This window comes from Oncorhynchus tshawytscha, linkage group LG19 (assembly GCF_018296145.1).
Source record: "Oncorhynchus tshawytscha isolate Ot180627B linkage group LG19, Otsh_v2.0, whole genome shotgun sequence".
Lineage (NCBI taxonomy): Eukaryota > Metazoa > Chordata > Actinopteri > Salmoniformes > Salmonidae > Oncorhynchus > Oncorhynchus tshawytscha.
In genome coordinates, this window is record NC_056447.1 from 58,096,639 (window position 1) to 58,113,566 (window position 16,928).

The 16,928-nt window shown below is 45.9% G+C and overlaps 1 protein-coding gene across 1 annotated transcript in view; it reads left to right on the forward strand.

Annotated features, from left to right (window-relative positions):
• LOC112239282 (myelin regulatory factor) overlaps nt 1-16,928 on the forward strand; it is a 101,871-nt gene that overhangs the window by 45,487 nt on the left and 39,456 nt on the right. Inside the window, 6 exon segments of the mRNA XM_042301988.1 lie at nt 3,067-3,164; nt 4,873-5,008; nt 11,038-11,233; nt 11,495-11,571; nt 12,601-12,711; nt 15,406-15,508. Coding sequence (XP_042157922.1) covers nt 3,067-3,164; nt 4,873-5,008; nt 11,038-11,233; nt 11,495-11,571; nt 12,601-12,711; nt 15,406-15,508 — 721 coding nt within the window.

Consider the following 16,928-nt stretch of genomic DNA (forward strand, 5'->3'; position numbering starts at 1 on the left):
GAATGGAGAGGAATTGATGGAGGAAATGGGAGGAATGGAGGACTGGAGGGATGGGGAGGAATGGAGGAATGGGGAGGAATAGAGGGAGGAATAGAGGAGGAATAGGAGGGAGGAATGGAGAGGAGGAGGAATGGAGGGAGGAATGGAGGAATAGGAAATAGAGGGAGGAATGGAGGAATAGAGGAGGAATGGAGGAGGAATGGAGGAAATAGAGGGAGGAATGGAGGAAGGAATGGATGGAGGAATGGAGGAATGGAGGGAGGAATGGGAGGAATGAGGAGGAATAGAGGGAGGAATAGAGGAGGAATAGAGGGAGGAATAGAGGAGGAATGGAGGGAGGAATGGAGAGGGAGGAGGAGGAATGGAGGGAGGAATGGATGGAGGAATAGAGGGAGGGATGGGGAGGAATGGAGGGAGGAATAGAGGAGGAATGGAGGAGGAATGGAGGGAGGAATAGAGGGAGGAATGGAGGAAGGAATAGAGGAGGAATGGGGAGGAATAGAGGAGGAATAGAGGAAATAGAGGGAGGAATGGAGGGGAATAGGAAATAGAGGGAGGAATAGAGGGAGGAATGAGGGAATTGGAATAGGAGGAATGGAGGAATAGAGGAGGAATGGAGGGAGGAATAGAGGGAGGAATAGAGGGAGGAATGGATGGAGGAATAGAGGGAGGAATGAGGGAGGAATGGAGGGAGGAATGGAGGAGGAATGGAATGGGAGGAATAGAGGGAGGAATGGGAGGAATGGAATGGAGGGAGGAATAGAGGAGGAATGGAGGGAGGAATAGAGGGAGGAATGGAGGGGAGGAATGGAGGGAGGAATGGATGGAGGGAGGAATGGAGGGAGGAATGGATGGATGGAGGAATGGAGGGAGGAATAGAGGGAGGAATAGAGGGAGGAATGGAGGGAGGAATGGATGGAGGAATGGATGGAGGAATGGATGGAGGGAGGAATGGATGGACGGAGGAATGGATGGAGGAATGGAGGGAGGAATAGATGGAGGAATGTCAGCTGTAGGAGAGGGAAGGTGTGATCAGGAGAGAAAGAGATTAATGGTTTTCTGGAAGACCAGAGAGGGGTGCCCTCCATCTCGTGTTTCAGTTGATCAGTCAGTCTTGATCTCTGGATGAAAATGATTACGTTCCGAACATGTGTTTGTGTTTATGTGTGTGTTTACAGTGGGATAGCATGTGTTTATGTGTGTGTTTACAGTGGGATAACATGTGTTTATGTGTGTGTTTACAGTGGGATAGCATGTGTTTATGTGTGTGTTTACAGTGGGATAGCATGTGTTTGTGTGTGTGTTTACAGTGGGATAACATGTGTTTATGTGTGTGTTTACAGTGGGATAACATGTGTTTATGTGTGTGTTTACAGTGGGATAACATGTGTTTGTGTTTGTGTGTGTGTTTACAGTGGGATAACATGTGTTTGTGTTTATGTGTGTTTACAGTTTACAGTGGGATAACATGTGTTTGTGTGTGTGTTTACAGTGGGATAACATGTGTTTATGTGTGTGTTTACAGTGGGATAACATGTGTTTGTGTTTATGTGTTTATGTGTGTTTACAGTAACATGTGGATTTATGTGTGTGTTTACATGTGTTTGTGTTTATGTGTGTGTTTACAGTGGGATAACATGTGTTTGTGTGTGTGTTTACAGTGTGGATAACATGTGTTTATGTGTGTGTTTACAGTGGGATAACATGTGTTTATGTGTGTGTTTACAGTGGGATAACATGTGTTTGTGTTTATGTGTGTGTTTACAGTGGGATAACATGTGTTTATGTGTGTGTTTACAGTGGGATAGCATGTGTTTGTGTGTGTGTTTACAGTGGGATAACATGTGTTTATGTGTGTGTTTATGTGTGTGTTTACAGTGGGATAACATGTGTTTGTGTTTATGTGTGTGTTTACAGTGGGATAACATGTGTTTATGTGTGTGTTTACAGTGGGATAACATGTGTTTGTGTTTATGTGTGTGTTTACAGTGGGATAACATGTGTTTGTGTGTGTGTTTACAGTGGGATAACATGTGTTTATGTGTGTGTTTACAGTGGGATAACATGTGTTTATGTTTATGTGTGTGTTTACAGTGGGATAACATGTGTTTGTGTTTATGTGTGTGTTTACAGTGGGATAACATGTGTTTGTGTTTATGTGTGTGTTTACAGTGGGATAACATGTGTTTGTGTGTGTGTTTACAGTGGGATAACATGTGTTTGTGTTTATGTGTGTGTTTACAGTGGGATAACATGTGTTTATGTGTGTGTTTACAGTGGGATAACATGTGTTTATGTGTGTGTTTACAGTGGGATAACATGTGTTTATGTGTGTGTTTACAGTGGGATAGCATGTGTTTGTGTTTATGTGTGTGTTTACAGTGGGATAACATGTGTTTATGTGTGTGTTTACAGTGGGATAACATGTGTTTGTGTTTATGTGTGTGTTTACAGTGGGATAACATGTGTTTATGTGTGTGTTTACAGTGGGATAACATGTGTTTATGTGTGTGTTTACAGTGGGATAGCATGTGTTTATGTGTGTGTTTACAGTGGGATAACATGTGTTTATGTGTGTGTTTACAGTGGGATAACATGTGTTTATGTGTGTGTTTACAGTGGGATAACATGTGTTTATGTGTGTGTTTACAGTGGGATAACATGTGTTTATGTGTGTGTTTACAGTGGGATAACATGTGTTTATGTGTGTGTTTACAGTGGGATAACATGTGTTTATGTGTGTGTTTACAGTGGGATAACATGTGTTTGTGTTTATGTGTGTGTTTACAGTGGGATAACATGTGTTTATGTGTGTGTTTACAGTGGGATAGCATGTGTTTATGTGTGTGTTTACAGTGGGATAACATGTGTTTATGTGTGTGTTTACAGTGGGATAACATGTGTTTGTGTTTATGTGTGTGTTTACAGTGGGATAACATGTGTTTATGTGTGTGTTTACAGTGGGATAACATGTGTTTGTGTTTATGTGTGTGTTTACAGTGGGATAGCATGTGTTTGTGTGTGTGTTTACAGTGGGATAGCATGTGTTTATGTGTGTGTTTACAGTGGGATAACAGTCCACCAGGCAAAGAAGAGGAAACATGCTGACGGTCCTGACACCCTGAACTCTCAGATCCTCACAGGTATCATCAAACAAGAGCCAGGTAGGCAGGCATATCTTTGTCTGTCTCTCTCTCTCTTTCTTTCTCTCTGTCTCTCTCTGACGGTCTTATTTTGTCTTTCTCCGTCTCTCTCTCTCTCTCTCTTTCCTTCTCACTTTCCTCCATTACCCCATTCTTATATCCAAACATACGGTCATATGCATACGCTCGCACATTAATCCATAAAATACACCTTTAGGTATAAAACAATTGGTCTTCTGAAACATCAGGCCACAGTGGCCTCCCTCCACTTTTCCCTGTTCTGTTGCCTTGGCAACATGTTGGGAATTAAAGAAGAAAGTCACACAGTCTATGAATGCTCATAACAATGTAATTAGTAAGCATAACCATACTGACATCATAAACATCATAACCAGCATAACCATCATAACATCATAACCAGCATAACCAGCATAACCATACTGACATCATAAACATCATAACCAGCATAACCATCATAACATCATAACCAGCATAACCATACTGACATCATAACATCATAACCAGCATAACCATCATAACATCATAACCAGCATAACCAGCATAACCATACTGACATCATAAACATCATAACCAGCATAACCATCATAACATCATAACCAGCATAACCATACTGACATCATAACATCATAACCAGCATAACCAGCATAACCATACTGACATCATAACATCATAACCAGCATAACCAGCATAACCATACTGACATCATAACATCATAACCAGCATAACCAGCATAACCATACTGACATCATAACATCATAACCAGCATAACCAGCATAACCATACTGACATCATAAACATCATAACCAGCATAACATCATAACCAGCATAACCAGCATAACCATTAGAACATCATAACCATCATAACCATTATAACCATCATAACATCATAACCATCATAACCATCATAACCATTATAACCATAATGACATGACATCATAACCATCATAACCATCATAACCATCATGACATCATAACCATCATGACATCATAACCATCATGACATCATAACCATCATGACATCATGACATCATAACCATTATAACCATCATAACCATCATGACATCATAACCATCATGACATCATAACCATCATGACATCATAACCATCATGACATCATAACCATCATGACATCATGACATCATAACCATTATAACCATCATAACATCATGACATCATAACCATCATGACATCATAACCATCATGACATCATAACCATCATGACATCATAACCATCATGACATCATGACATCATAACCATTATAACCATCATAACATCATAACCAGCATAACCATACTGACATCATAACATCATAACCAGCATAACCAGCATAACCATACTGACATCATAAACATCATAACCAGCATAACATCATAACCAGCATAACCAGCATAACCATTAGAACATCATAACCATCATAACCATTATAACCATCATAACATCATAACCATCATAACCATCATAACCATTATAACCATAATGACATGACATCATAACCATACTGACATCATAACCATCATGACATCATAACCATCATGACATCATAACCATCATGACACCCATTACAGTATATTGATTGTGTGACTTTCTATTTTTGATATATATATTTACTCTCTGTTAGTCAGCACCTACAAACATTGTTGGGTGTACATCAGCTCATGCTATTATTGTGCAGATTAACATGTGATCTTGTGTTTCCCCCTTACGCAGTAGACATTGTTTCTGGCCCAGGTTTGATGGCGGATGCTGATAACTCCTACCTGGACCCTAACTATCAGTGTATAAAGTGGCAGCCGCACCAGCAGAACAAGTGGACGCCGTTGTACGACGTCAACTGCAAAGAGCTGTAGGTGTCTCTCTGCACGCTTAACTTGCTCTTTGATTAATTCATAGGCTACCATATGTAAATGAATATGATATCTGTTTGTTTTCATGAGGAAGAAGATATTGACAAGGATATAATTTATAAAGCAGAGAGAGAGGGAGAGAGAGAGAGAGAAAGGAGAGAGAGAGACAGAGAGAGAGAGAGAGAGAGAGAGAGAGAGAGAGAGAGAGAGAGAGAGAGAGAGAGAAAAAGGGAGAGAGAGAGAGAGAGAGAGAGAGAGAGAGAGAGAGAAAAGGGAGAGAGAGAGAGAGGGAGAGAGAGCGAGAGAGAGAGAGAAAAGGGAGAGAGAGAGAGAGACATAAAGAGAGGGAGAGAGAGAGAGAGAGAGAGAGAGAGAGAGAGAGAGAGAGGGGAAAGGGAGAGAGAGAGAGAGGGGAAAGGGAGAGAGAGAGAGGGGAAAGGGAGAGGGCGAGAGAGAGAGAGAAAAGGGAGAGAGAGAGAGAGAGAGAGGGAGAGGGAGAGAGTGAGACAGAGAGAGAGAGAGGGGGGAGAGAGAAAAGGGAGAGAGAGAGAGACAAAAAGGGAGGAGAGAGAGAGAGAGAGAGAGAGAGAGAGAGAGAGAGAGAGAGAGAGAGAGAGAGAAAGGGAGAGGGCGAGAGAGAGAGAGAAAAGGGAGAGAGAGAGAGAGACAGAGAGAGAGAGAGAGAGAGAGAGAAGGGAAAGAGAGCGGGGAAAGAGTGAGGGGGCGATAGAGAGTGGGGAAAGGGAGGGGGATAGGGGAGAGAGAGGAGAGAGAGGGAGGGGAGAGAGGAGAGAGAGGGGGGGAGAGATAGAGGAGAGAGAAGGGAAAGAGAGCGGAGGAAGAGAGAGAGTGGGGAAAGGGAGGGGAGAGGGAGGGGAGGGAGGGGAGAGAGGGGAGAGAGGAGAGAGAGGGAGGGGAGAGAGAGAGAGAGCGGGTGGTATTCAGGAAGGAGAGGGGAGAACAGAGTGATCTAGAGAAGGAAGGTTTTAAAGATTCCTTGGAGGTGAGTGATGCGGGGGAGTGAGTAAGAGCAGGGTTTCGGTTATGAAGGAGGGGAGGAGACGGAGGCAGATAACAAGGGAAGTGGAGGGGATGGATGAGGGTGAAGAAAGAGATGGGGGAGGATAAATGTACTAACACCTACTTGTGGACATTGCTATGCTGAACTAGGAATTCTGAGATTGAGGGATAAGCGGTGGGTGGTATGTAGTGCATACCATTAGGTTATTGTCATCAACAGGTGGCTCAGCTTAGCTGGTTCACTCACGTTTAAAGCATCATCTTGATGAAATATATGTGGAATAACATGATTAGGAATACTCTTTGTCCTCGTAAGTGGAGACTGTAAGGACTTCAACATGACTCATAAACCATAGTGGAGACTGTAAGGTCTTCAACATGACTCATAAACCATAGTGGAGACTGTAAGGACTTCAACATGAGTCATAAACCATAGTGGAGACTGTAAGGACTTCAACATGAGTCATAAACCATAGTGGAGACTGTAAGGACTTCAACATGAGTCATAAACCATAGTGGAGACTGTAAGGACTTCAACATGAGTCATAAACCATAGTGGAGACTGTAAGGTCTTCAACATGACTCATAAACCATAGTGGAGACTGTAAGGACTTCAACATGAGTCATAAACCATAGTGGAGACTGTAAGGACTTCAACATGAGTCATAAACCATAGTGGAGACTGTAAGGACTTCAACATAACTCATAAACCACAGTGGAGACTGTAAGGACTTCAACATGACTCATAAACCATAGTGGAGACTGTAAGGACTTCAACATGAGTCATAAACCATAGTGGAGACTGTAAGGACTTCAACATGAGTCATAAACCATAGTGGAGACTGTAAGGACTTCAACATGACTCATAAACCATAGTGGAGACTGTAAGGACTTCAACATGAGTCATAAACCATAGTGGAGACTGTAAGGACTTCAACATGACTCATAAACCTCATAAACCACAGTGGAGACTGTAAGGACTTCAACATGACTCATAAACCTCATAAACCATAGTGGAGACTGTAAGGACTTCAACATGACTCATAAACCTCATAAACCATAGTGGAGACTGTAAGGACTTCAACATGACTCATAAACCTCATAAACCATAGTGGAGACTGTAAGGACTTCAACATGAGTCATAAACCATAGTGGAGACTGTAAGGACTTCAACATGAGTCATAAACCATAGTGGAGACTGTTCGGACTTCAACATGACTCATAAACCATAGTGGAGACTGTAAGGACTTCAACATGAGTCATAAACCATAGTGGAGACTGTAAGGACTTCAACATGACTCATAAACCTCATAAACCACAGTGGAGACTGTAAGGACTTCAACATGAGTCATAAACCATAGTGGAGACTGTAAGGACTTCAACATGACTCATAAACCATAGTGGAGACTGTAAGGACTTCAACATGAGTCATAAACCATAGTGGAGACTGTAAGGACTTCAACATGACTCATAAACCATAGTGGAGACTGTAAGGACTTCAACATGACTCATAAACCTCAAACCACAGTGGAGACTGTAAGGACTTCAACATGACTCATAAACCTCATAAACCACAGTGGAGACTGTAAGGACTTCAACATGACTCATAAACCTCATAAACCACAGTGGAGACTGTAAGGCCTTCAACATGACTCATAAACCTCATAAACCACAGTGGAGACTGTAAGGACTTCAACATGACTCATAAACCTCATAAACCACAGTGGAGACTGTAAGGACTTCAACATGACTCATAAACCTCATAAACCACAGTGGAGACTGTAAGGACTTCAACATGAGTCATAAACCATAGTGGAGACTGTAAGGTCTTCAACATGACTCATAAACCTCATAAACCATAGTGGAGACTGTAAGGTCTTCAACATGACTCATAAACCTCATAAACCACAGTGGAGACTGTAAGGACTTCAACATGACTCATAAACCTCATAAACCACAGTGGAGACTGTAAGGACTTCAACATGACTCATAAACCTCATAAACCACAGTGGAGACTAAGGTCTTCAACATGACTCATAAACCTCATAAACCACAGTGGAGACTGTAAGGACTTCAACATGACTCATAAACCTCATAAACCACAGTGGAGACTGTAAGGACTTCAACATGACTCATAAACCTCATAAACCACAGTGGAGACTGTAAGGTCTTCAACATGACTCATAAACCTCATAAACCACAGTGGAGACTGTAAGGACTTCAACATGACTCATAAACCTCATAAACCACAGTGGAGACTGTAAGGTCTTCAACATGACTCATAAACCTCATAAACCATAGTGGAGACTGTAAGGTCTTCAACATGACTCATAAACCTCATAAACCATAGTGGAGACTGTAAGGTCTTCAACATGACTCATAAACCTCATAAACCACAGTGGAGACTGTAAGGTCTTCAACATGACTCATAAACCATATTGGAGACTGTAAGGTCTTCAACATGACTCATAAACCTCATAAACCATAGTGGAGACTGTAAGGACTTCAACATGACTCATAAACCATAGTGGAGACTGTAAGGTCTTCAACATGACTCATAAACCATAGTGGAGACTGTAAGGACTTCAACATGACTCATAAACCATAGTGGAGACTGTAAGGACTTCAACATGACTCATAAACCATAGTGGAGACTGTAAGGACCTCAACATGACTCATAAACCATAGTGGAGACTGTAAGGACTTCAACATGACTCATAAACCATAGTGGAGTTTGTAAGGTCTTCAACATGACTCATAAACCATAGTGGAGTTTGTAAGGACTTCAACATGACTCATCAACCTCATAAACCATAGTGGAGACTGTAAGGACTTCAACATGACTCATAAACCATAGTAGAGTCTGAGAGTTGATGAATCTATTGATGAACCTATTGACAAATCTATTGATGAACCTATTGATGAACCTATTGATGAATCTATTGATGAACCTATTGATTAACCTATTGATGAACCTATTGATGAATCTATTGATGAATCTATTGATGAACCTATTGATGAATCTATTGATGAACCTATTGACAAATCTATTGATGAACCTATTGATGAACCTATTGATGAATCTATTCAAATCAAATCCAATTGTATTAGTCGCGTACACAGTTTAGCAGGTGTTATGGCGTGTGTATTGAAATGCTTATGTTCCCAACAATTAATGCAGTAAATGTCAACAAGAACACAATCATAAAATGTTTTATGATCTAACATTTAGCACAGCTATAGAAATAGTATGTAAACATTATTAAAGTGACCAGTGTTCAATTTCTATGTACATAGGGCAGCAGTCCCTAAGGTGCAGGGTAGAGAACGCAGAGGCAGCTGGCTAGTGACAGTGACTGAGGGGGAGAGTACGATACTGGGCGGAGAGCAGGGTACTGGGCAGGGTACTGGGCAGAGGGCAGGATACTGGGCAGGGTACTGGGCAGAGGGCTGGGTACTGGGCAGAGGGCTGGGTACTGGGCGGAGGGCTGGGTACTGGGCAGAGGGCAGGATACTGGGCAGGGTACTGGGCAGAGGGCTGGGTACTGGGCAGAGGGCTGGGTACTGGGCAGAGGGCTGGGTACTGGGCAGAGGGCAGGATACTGGGCAGGGTACTGGGCAGAGGGCTGGGTACTGGGCGGAGGGCTGGGTACTGGGCAGAGGGCAGGGTACTGGGCGGAGGGCAGGATACTGGGCAGAGGGCAGGATACTGGGCAGAGGGCAGGATACTGGGCAGAGGGCAGGATACTGGGCAGAGGGCAGGATACTGGGCAGAGGGCAGGATACTGGGCAGAGGGCAGGATACTGGGCAGAGGGCAGGATACTGGGCAGAGGGCAAGATACTGGGCAGAGGGCAGGATACTGGGCAGAGGGCAGGATACTGGGCAGAGGGCAGGATACTGGGCAGGGTACAGGGCAGAGGGCAGGGTACTGGGCGGAGGGCTGGGTACTGGGCAGACGGCAGGGTACTGGGCGGAGGGCAGGATACTGGGCAGAGGGCAGGGTACCTTGCTTCTAACCAATCAGGAGTATCAAAGCCAATGACACATTTTCAAAACACCACTTGTGTTCTGGCTCTTGCTCAACCCATCGCTTTATTAAACCAATCAGAATGGTTAGAATTTGTTTGCGTTCTAGAAATCGTCAGGGAGGTGCTCAGATCCAGACTCATTGAGTAGAAGAATCTAACGTCTGTTGGCCGGAGCAAGGAGTTTGGGTAGCCAGGCAGATGTGAACCAATCCCTTTTACCCAGACCTCTCTTTTCATCCAAACCTCCATATTTAGCTCAAGGAGTGCAAGTGCAATGGTAGAGAACGTACAGTATGATGAACTTCCATGAAAATATTGACAGACCCTTGTAGAATTCTCTGTCCATCCATCTCTCCCTCCCTCCATCTCTCCCTCCCTCTCTCCCTCCATCCATCTCTCCCTCCCTCTCTCTGTCCATCCATCTCTCCCTCCCTCCATCTCTCCCTCCCTCTCTCTGTCCATCCATCTCTCCCTCCCTCTCTCTGTCCATCCATCTCTCCCTCTTTCCCTCTCTCCCTCCCTCTCTCTGTCCATCCATCTCTCCCTCCCTCCAACTCTCCCTCTTTCCATCTCTCCCTCCCTCTCTCTGTCCATCTCTGTCCATCCATCTCTCCCTCCCTCCATCTCTCCCTCCCTCTCTCTGTCCATCCATCTCTCCCTCCCTCCATCTCTCCCTCCCTCTCTCTGTCCATTCATCTCTCCCTCCCTCCATCTCTCCCTCCCTCTCTCCCTCCCTCCATCTCTCCCTCCCTCCATCTCTCCCTCCCTCTCTCCCTCCCTCCATCTCTCCCTCCATCTCTCCCTCCCTCTCTCCCTCCCTCCATCTCTTCCTCCCTCTCTCCCTCCCTCTCTCCCTCCCTCTCTCCCTCCCTCCCTCCCTCCCTCTCTCCCTCCCTCTCTCCCTCCCTCCCTCTCTCCCTCCCTCCCTCTCTCCCTCCCTCTCTCCATCTCTCCCTCCCTCTCTCCCTCCCTCTCTAGCCCAATGCCCACCTATCGCGTCGACGCTGATAAAGGTTTTAACTTCTCCCTGGCGGACGACGCCTTCGTATGTCAGAAGAAAAATCACTTCCAGGTCACCGTGTACTGCGGCATGCTGGGAGATCCCAAATACATCAAGACCAGCGATGGCCTCCAGCCTATCGACTGCTTCTACCTCAAACTCAATGGGGTTAAGGTGAGGGAAGAGAGGTGATCCAATTTGTGAATGCCTAATCATCCCCTAGCCTTTACCTTCTAGCTGACGTCCTTCCTGTAGGTGTAAGATAATTGGATAAGTTTTAGACAAAATGGTAATTGGTCCAACTTGCCTTCGGATTAGCAAGTGGGAGTTTTGGCCACCTTTTCCAAACCCTTCAGAGCTACAGGAGGAAGGGGTCAGTGTTTGATTTAATGTAATGCTACTTTCTTCCGAACCCTCTCCTGTGTTGTCTCCCAGCTGGAAGCCATGAACCAGTCCATCAACGTGGAGCAGTCCCAGTCAGACCGCAGCAAGAGACCCTTCAAACCAGTACTGTGAGTAGAGACCCTTCAAACCAGTACTGTGAGTAGTGAGACCCTTCAAACCAGTACTGTGAGTAGTGAGACCCTTCAGACCAGTACTGTGAGTAGTGAGACCCTTCAAACCAGTACTGTGAGTAGTGAGACCCTTCAAACCAGTACTGTGAGTAGTGAGACCCTTCAAACCAGTACTGTGAGTAGTGAGACCCTTCAAACCAGTACTGTGAGTAGTGAGACCCTTCAAACCAGTACTGTGAGTAGTGAGACCCTTCAAACCAGTACTGTGAGTAGTGAGACCCTTCAAACCAGTACTGTGAGTAGTGAGACCCTTCAAACCAGTACTGTGAGTAGTGAGACCCTTCAGACCAGTACTGTGAGTAGAGAGACCCTTCAGACCAGTACTGTGAGTAGAGAGACCCTTCAGACCAGTACTGTGAGTAGAGAGACCCTTCAAACCAGTACTGTGAGTAGAGAGACCCTTCAAACCAGTACTGTGAGTAGTGAGACCCTTCAGACCAGTACTGTGAGTAGAGATGCTTCAAACCAGTACTGTGAGTAGTGAGACCCTTCAGACCAGTACTGTGAGTAGAGAGACCCTTCAGACCAGTACTGTGAGTAGAGAGACCCTTCAAACCAGTACTGTGAGTAGTGAGACCCTTCAAACCAGTACTGTGAGTAGAGACCCTTCAAACCAGTACTGTGAGTAGTGAGACCCTTCAGACCAGTACTGTGAGTAGTGAGACCCTTCAGACCAGTACTGTGAGTAGAAACCAGAGTCTCAGTCTTCTAGCACTGATTTGTCTATTAGTTAGAGAATGATTGTGATCCCTCTGGATAAGAGCATCTGCTAAATTACTCAAATGTAAATAGGTTCATCACAGAGTGAGGAAAATACTCTATAATTCTCTCAGGGGTTAAAAAAAGACAAGTGGACAAGGGTTAAGACAAGTAGAAAAGGTAAATACTGTATATAAAGGGTTAAGACAAGTAGAAAAGGTAAATACTGTATACAAAATGGTTAAAGTGTCATGTGTGTGTTTTCAGGGTGACACTGCCCCCGGAGCAGGTTACCAAGGTAACAGTGGGACGACTACACTTCAGTGAGACCACAGCCAATAACATGAGGAAGAAAGGCAAACCCAACCCTGACCAGAGGTACTATAGGATACAGCAATACCAGTGCTCTATCGTCAATATAGTCACAGCTAAAGGGGCAGGTAGCCTAGTGGTTAGAGTGTTGGACCAGTAACCAGCAGGTAGCCTAGTGGTTAGAGCGTTGGACTAGTAACCGACAGGTAGACTAGTGGTTAGAGGGTTGGACCAGTAACCAGCAGGTAGCCTAGTGGTTAGAGTGTTGGACTAGTAACCAGCAGGTAGCCTAGTGGTTAGAGTGTTGGACCAGTAACCAGCAGGTAGCCTAGTGGTTAGAGTGTTGGACCAGTAACCAGCAGGTAGCCTAGTGGTTAGAGTGTTGGACCAGTAACCAGCAGGTAGCCTAGTGGTTAGAGTGTTGGACTAGTAACCAGCAGGTAGCCTAGTGGTTAGAGTGTTGGACCAGTAACCAGCAGGTAGCCTAGTGGTTAGAGTGTTGGACTAGTAACCAGCAGGTAGCCTAGTGGTTAGAGCGTTGGACCAGTAACCAGCAGGTAGCCTAGTGGTTAGAGCGTTGGACCAGTAACCAGCAGGTAGCCTAGTGGTTAGAGTGTTGGACTAGTAACCAGCAGGTAGCCTAGTGGTTAGAGCGTTGGACCAGTAACCAGCAGGTAGCCTAGTGGTTAGAGCGTTGGACCAGTAACCAGCAGGTAGCCTAGTGGTTAGAGCGTTGGACCAGTAACCAGCAGGTAGCCTAGTGGTTAGAGCGTTGGACCAGTAACCAGCAGGTAGCCTAGTGGTTAGAGCGTTGGACCAGTAACCAGCAGGTAGCCTAGTGGTTAGAGCGTTGGACCAGTAACCAGCAGGTTGCCTAGTGGTTAGAGTGTAGAGGAGGCAGGTAGCCTAGTGGTTAGAGCGTTGGACCAGTAACCAGCAGGTTGCCTAGTGGTTAGAGCGTTGGACCAGTAACCAGCAGGTAGCCTAGTGGTTAGAGCGTTGGGCCAGTAACCAGCAGGTAGCCTAGTGGTTAGAGCGTTGGGCCAGTAACCAGCAGGTAGCCTAGTGGTTAGAGTGTTGGACCAGTAACCAGCAGGTAGCCTAGTGGTTAGAGCGTTGGACCAGTAACCAGCAGGTAGCCTAGTGGTTAGAGCGTTGGACTAGTAACCAGCAGGTAGCCTAGTGGTTAGAGCGTTGGACCAGTAACCAGCAGGTAGCCTAGTGGTTAGAGCGTTGGACCAGTAACCAGCAGGTAGCCTAGTGGTTAGAGCGTTGGACCAGTAACCAGCAGGTAGCCTAGTGGTTAGAGCGTTGGACCAGTAACCAGCAGGTAGCCTAGTGGTTAGAGCGTTGCCTAGTGGTTAGAGTGTTGGACCAGTAACCAGCAGGTAGCCTAGTGGTTAGAGTGTAGAGGAGGCAGGTAGCCTAGTGGTTAGAGCGTTGGACCAGTAACCAGCAGGTAGCCTAGTGGTTAGAGCGTTGGACCAGTAACCAGCAGGTAGCCTAGTGGTTAGAGCGTTGGACCAGTAACCAGCAGGTAGCCTAGTGGTTAGAGTGTAGAGGAGGCAGGTAGCCTAGTGGTTAGAGCGTTGGACCAGTAACCAGCAGGTAGTCTAGTGGTTAGAGCGTTGGACCAGTAACCAGCAGGTAGCCTAGTGGTTAGAGCGTTGGACTAGTAACCAGCAGGTAGCCTAGTGGTTAGAGCGTTGGACCAGTAACCAGCAGGTAGCCTAGTGGTTAGAGTGTTGGACCAGTAACCAGCAGGTAGCCTAGTGGTTAGAGTGTTGGGCCAGTAACCAGCAGGTAGCCTAGTGGTTAGAGCGTTGAACCAGTAATCAGCAGGTAGCCTCGTGGTTAGAGTGTTGGGCCAGTAACCAGCAGGTAACGTAGTAGTTAGAGCGTTGGACCAGTAACCAGCAGGTAGCCTTGTGGTTAGAGCGTTGGACCAGTAACCAGCAGGTAGCCTAGTGGTTAGAGCATTGGACCAGTAACCAGCAGGTAGCCTAGTGGTTAGAGCGTTGGACCAGTAACCAGCAGGTAGCCTAGTGGTTAGAGTGTTGGACCAGTAACCAGCAGGTAGCCTAGTGGTTAGAGCGTTGGACCAGCAACCAGCAGGTAGCCTTGTGGTTAGAGTGTTGGACCAGTAACCAGCAGGTAGCCTAGTGGTTAGAGCGTTGGACCAGTAACCAGCAGGTAGCCTAGTGGTTAGAGTGTTGGACCAGTAACCAGCAGGTAGCCTAGTGGTTAGAGCGTTGGACCAGTAACCAGCAGGTAGCCTAGTGGTTAGAGCGTTGGACCAGTAACCAGCAGGTAGCCTAGTGGTTAGAGCGTTGGACCAGTAACCAGCAGGTAGCCTAGTGGTTAGAGTGTTGGACTAGTAACCAGCAGGTAGCCTAGTGGTTAGAGCGTTGGACCAGTAACCAGCAGGTAGCCTAGTGGTTAGAGCGTTGGACTAGTAACTGAAAGGTTGCAAGATTGAATCCCCGAGCTGACAAGGTACAAATCTGTCTTTCTGCCCCTGAACAAGGCAAATATGAATTTGTTGTTAACTGACTTGCCTAGTTAGTAAATAAAGATAAAACAATAAAAATAGAATCATGTGATCGAACAATCCCTTTTTTGAACTTTCCACTGTTGTTTGAATCCCAAATTGCCTTCTTTAAAGTGTGTTTACTTGACTTTTTGGCAGTCAAATACATTTCATGGAAATACAAAGACATAAATGTGTGATTAATTGTTTTGAATTGTTTTGCTTCATAGGTACTTCATGTTGGTGGTAGCGTTGCAGGCCCAGGCCCAGACCCAGACCCACAGTCAGAGCTTTACGGTGGCCGCGCAGGTGTCCGAGAGGATCATCGTCAGGGTAACCTCTGTCAGTCTGGCCGTGTCTGCCTGACCGTCCTCTTCTGATCTGTCTCAATAACCTCTGTCAGTCTGGCCGTCCTCCTCTGATCTATCTCAATAACCTCTGTCAGTCTGGCCGTGTCTGTCTGACCGTCCTCTTCTGATCTACCTCAATAACCTCTGTCAGTCTGGCCGTGTCTGCCTGACCGTCCTCTTCTGATCTGTCTCAATAACCTCTGTCAGTCTGGCCGTGTCTGTCTGACCGTCCTCTTCTGATCTGTCTCAATAACCTCTGTCAGTCTGGCCGTGTCTGTCTGACCGTCCTCTTCTGATCTATCTCAATAACCTCTGTCAGTCTGACCGTCCTCTTCTGATCTATCTGAATAACCTCTGTCAGTCTGGCCGTGTCTGTCCTCTTCTGATCTGTCTCAATAACCTCTGTCAGTCTGGCCGTCCTCCTCTGATCTACCTCAATAACCTCTGTCAGTCTGGCCGTGTCTGTCTGACCGTCCTCTTCTGATCTACCTCAATAACCTCTGTCAGTCTGGCCGTGTCTGCCTGACCGTCCTCTTCTGATCTGTCTCAATAACCTCTGTCAGTCTGGCCGTGTCTGTCTGACCGTCCTCTTCTGATCTATCTCAATAACCTCTGTCAGTCTGACCATCCTCTTCTGATCTATCTGAATAACCTCTGTCAGTCTGGCCGTGCCTGTCCTCTTCTGATCTGTCTCAATAACCTCTGTCAGTCTGGCCGTCCTCCTCTGATCTATCTCAATAACCTCTGTCAGTCTGGCCGTGTCTGTCTGACCGTCCTCTTCTGATCTACCTCAATAACCTCTGTCAGTCTGGCCGTGTCTGTCTGACCGTCCTCTTCTGATCTATCTCAATAACCTCTGTCAGTCTGGCCGTGTCTGTCTGACCGTCCTCTTCTGATCTACCTCAATAACCTCTTTCAGTCTGGCCGTGTTTGCCTGACCGTCCTCTTCTGATCTGTCTCAATAACCTCTGTCAGTCTGGCCGTGTCTGTCTGACCGTCCTCTTCTGATCTGTCTCAATAACCTCTGTCAGTCTGGCCGTGTCTGTCTGACCATCCTCTTCTGATCTATCTCAATAACCTCTGTCAGTCTGACCGTCCTCTTCTGATCTATCTGAATAACTCTGTCAGTCTGGCCGTGTCTGTCCTCTTCTGATCTGTCTCAATAACCTCTGTCAGTCTGGCCGTCCTTCTCTGATCTATCTCAATAACCTCTGTCAGTCTGGCCGTGTCTGTCTGACCGTCCTCTTCTGATCTACCTCAATAACCTCTGTCAGTCTGGCCGTGTCTGCCTGACCGTCCTCTTCTGATCTGTCTCAATAACCTCTGTCAGTCTGGCCGTGTCTGTCTGACCGTCCTCTTCTGATCTGTCTCAATAACCTCTGTCAGTCTGGCCGTCCTCCTCT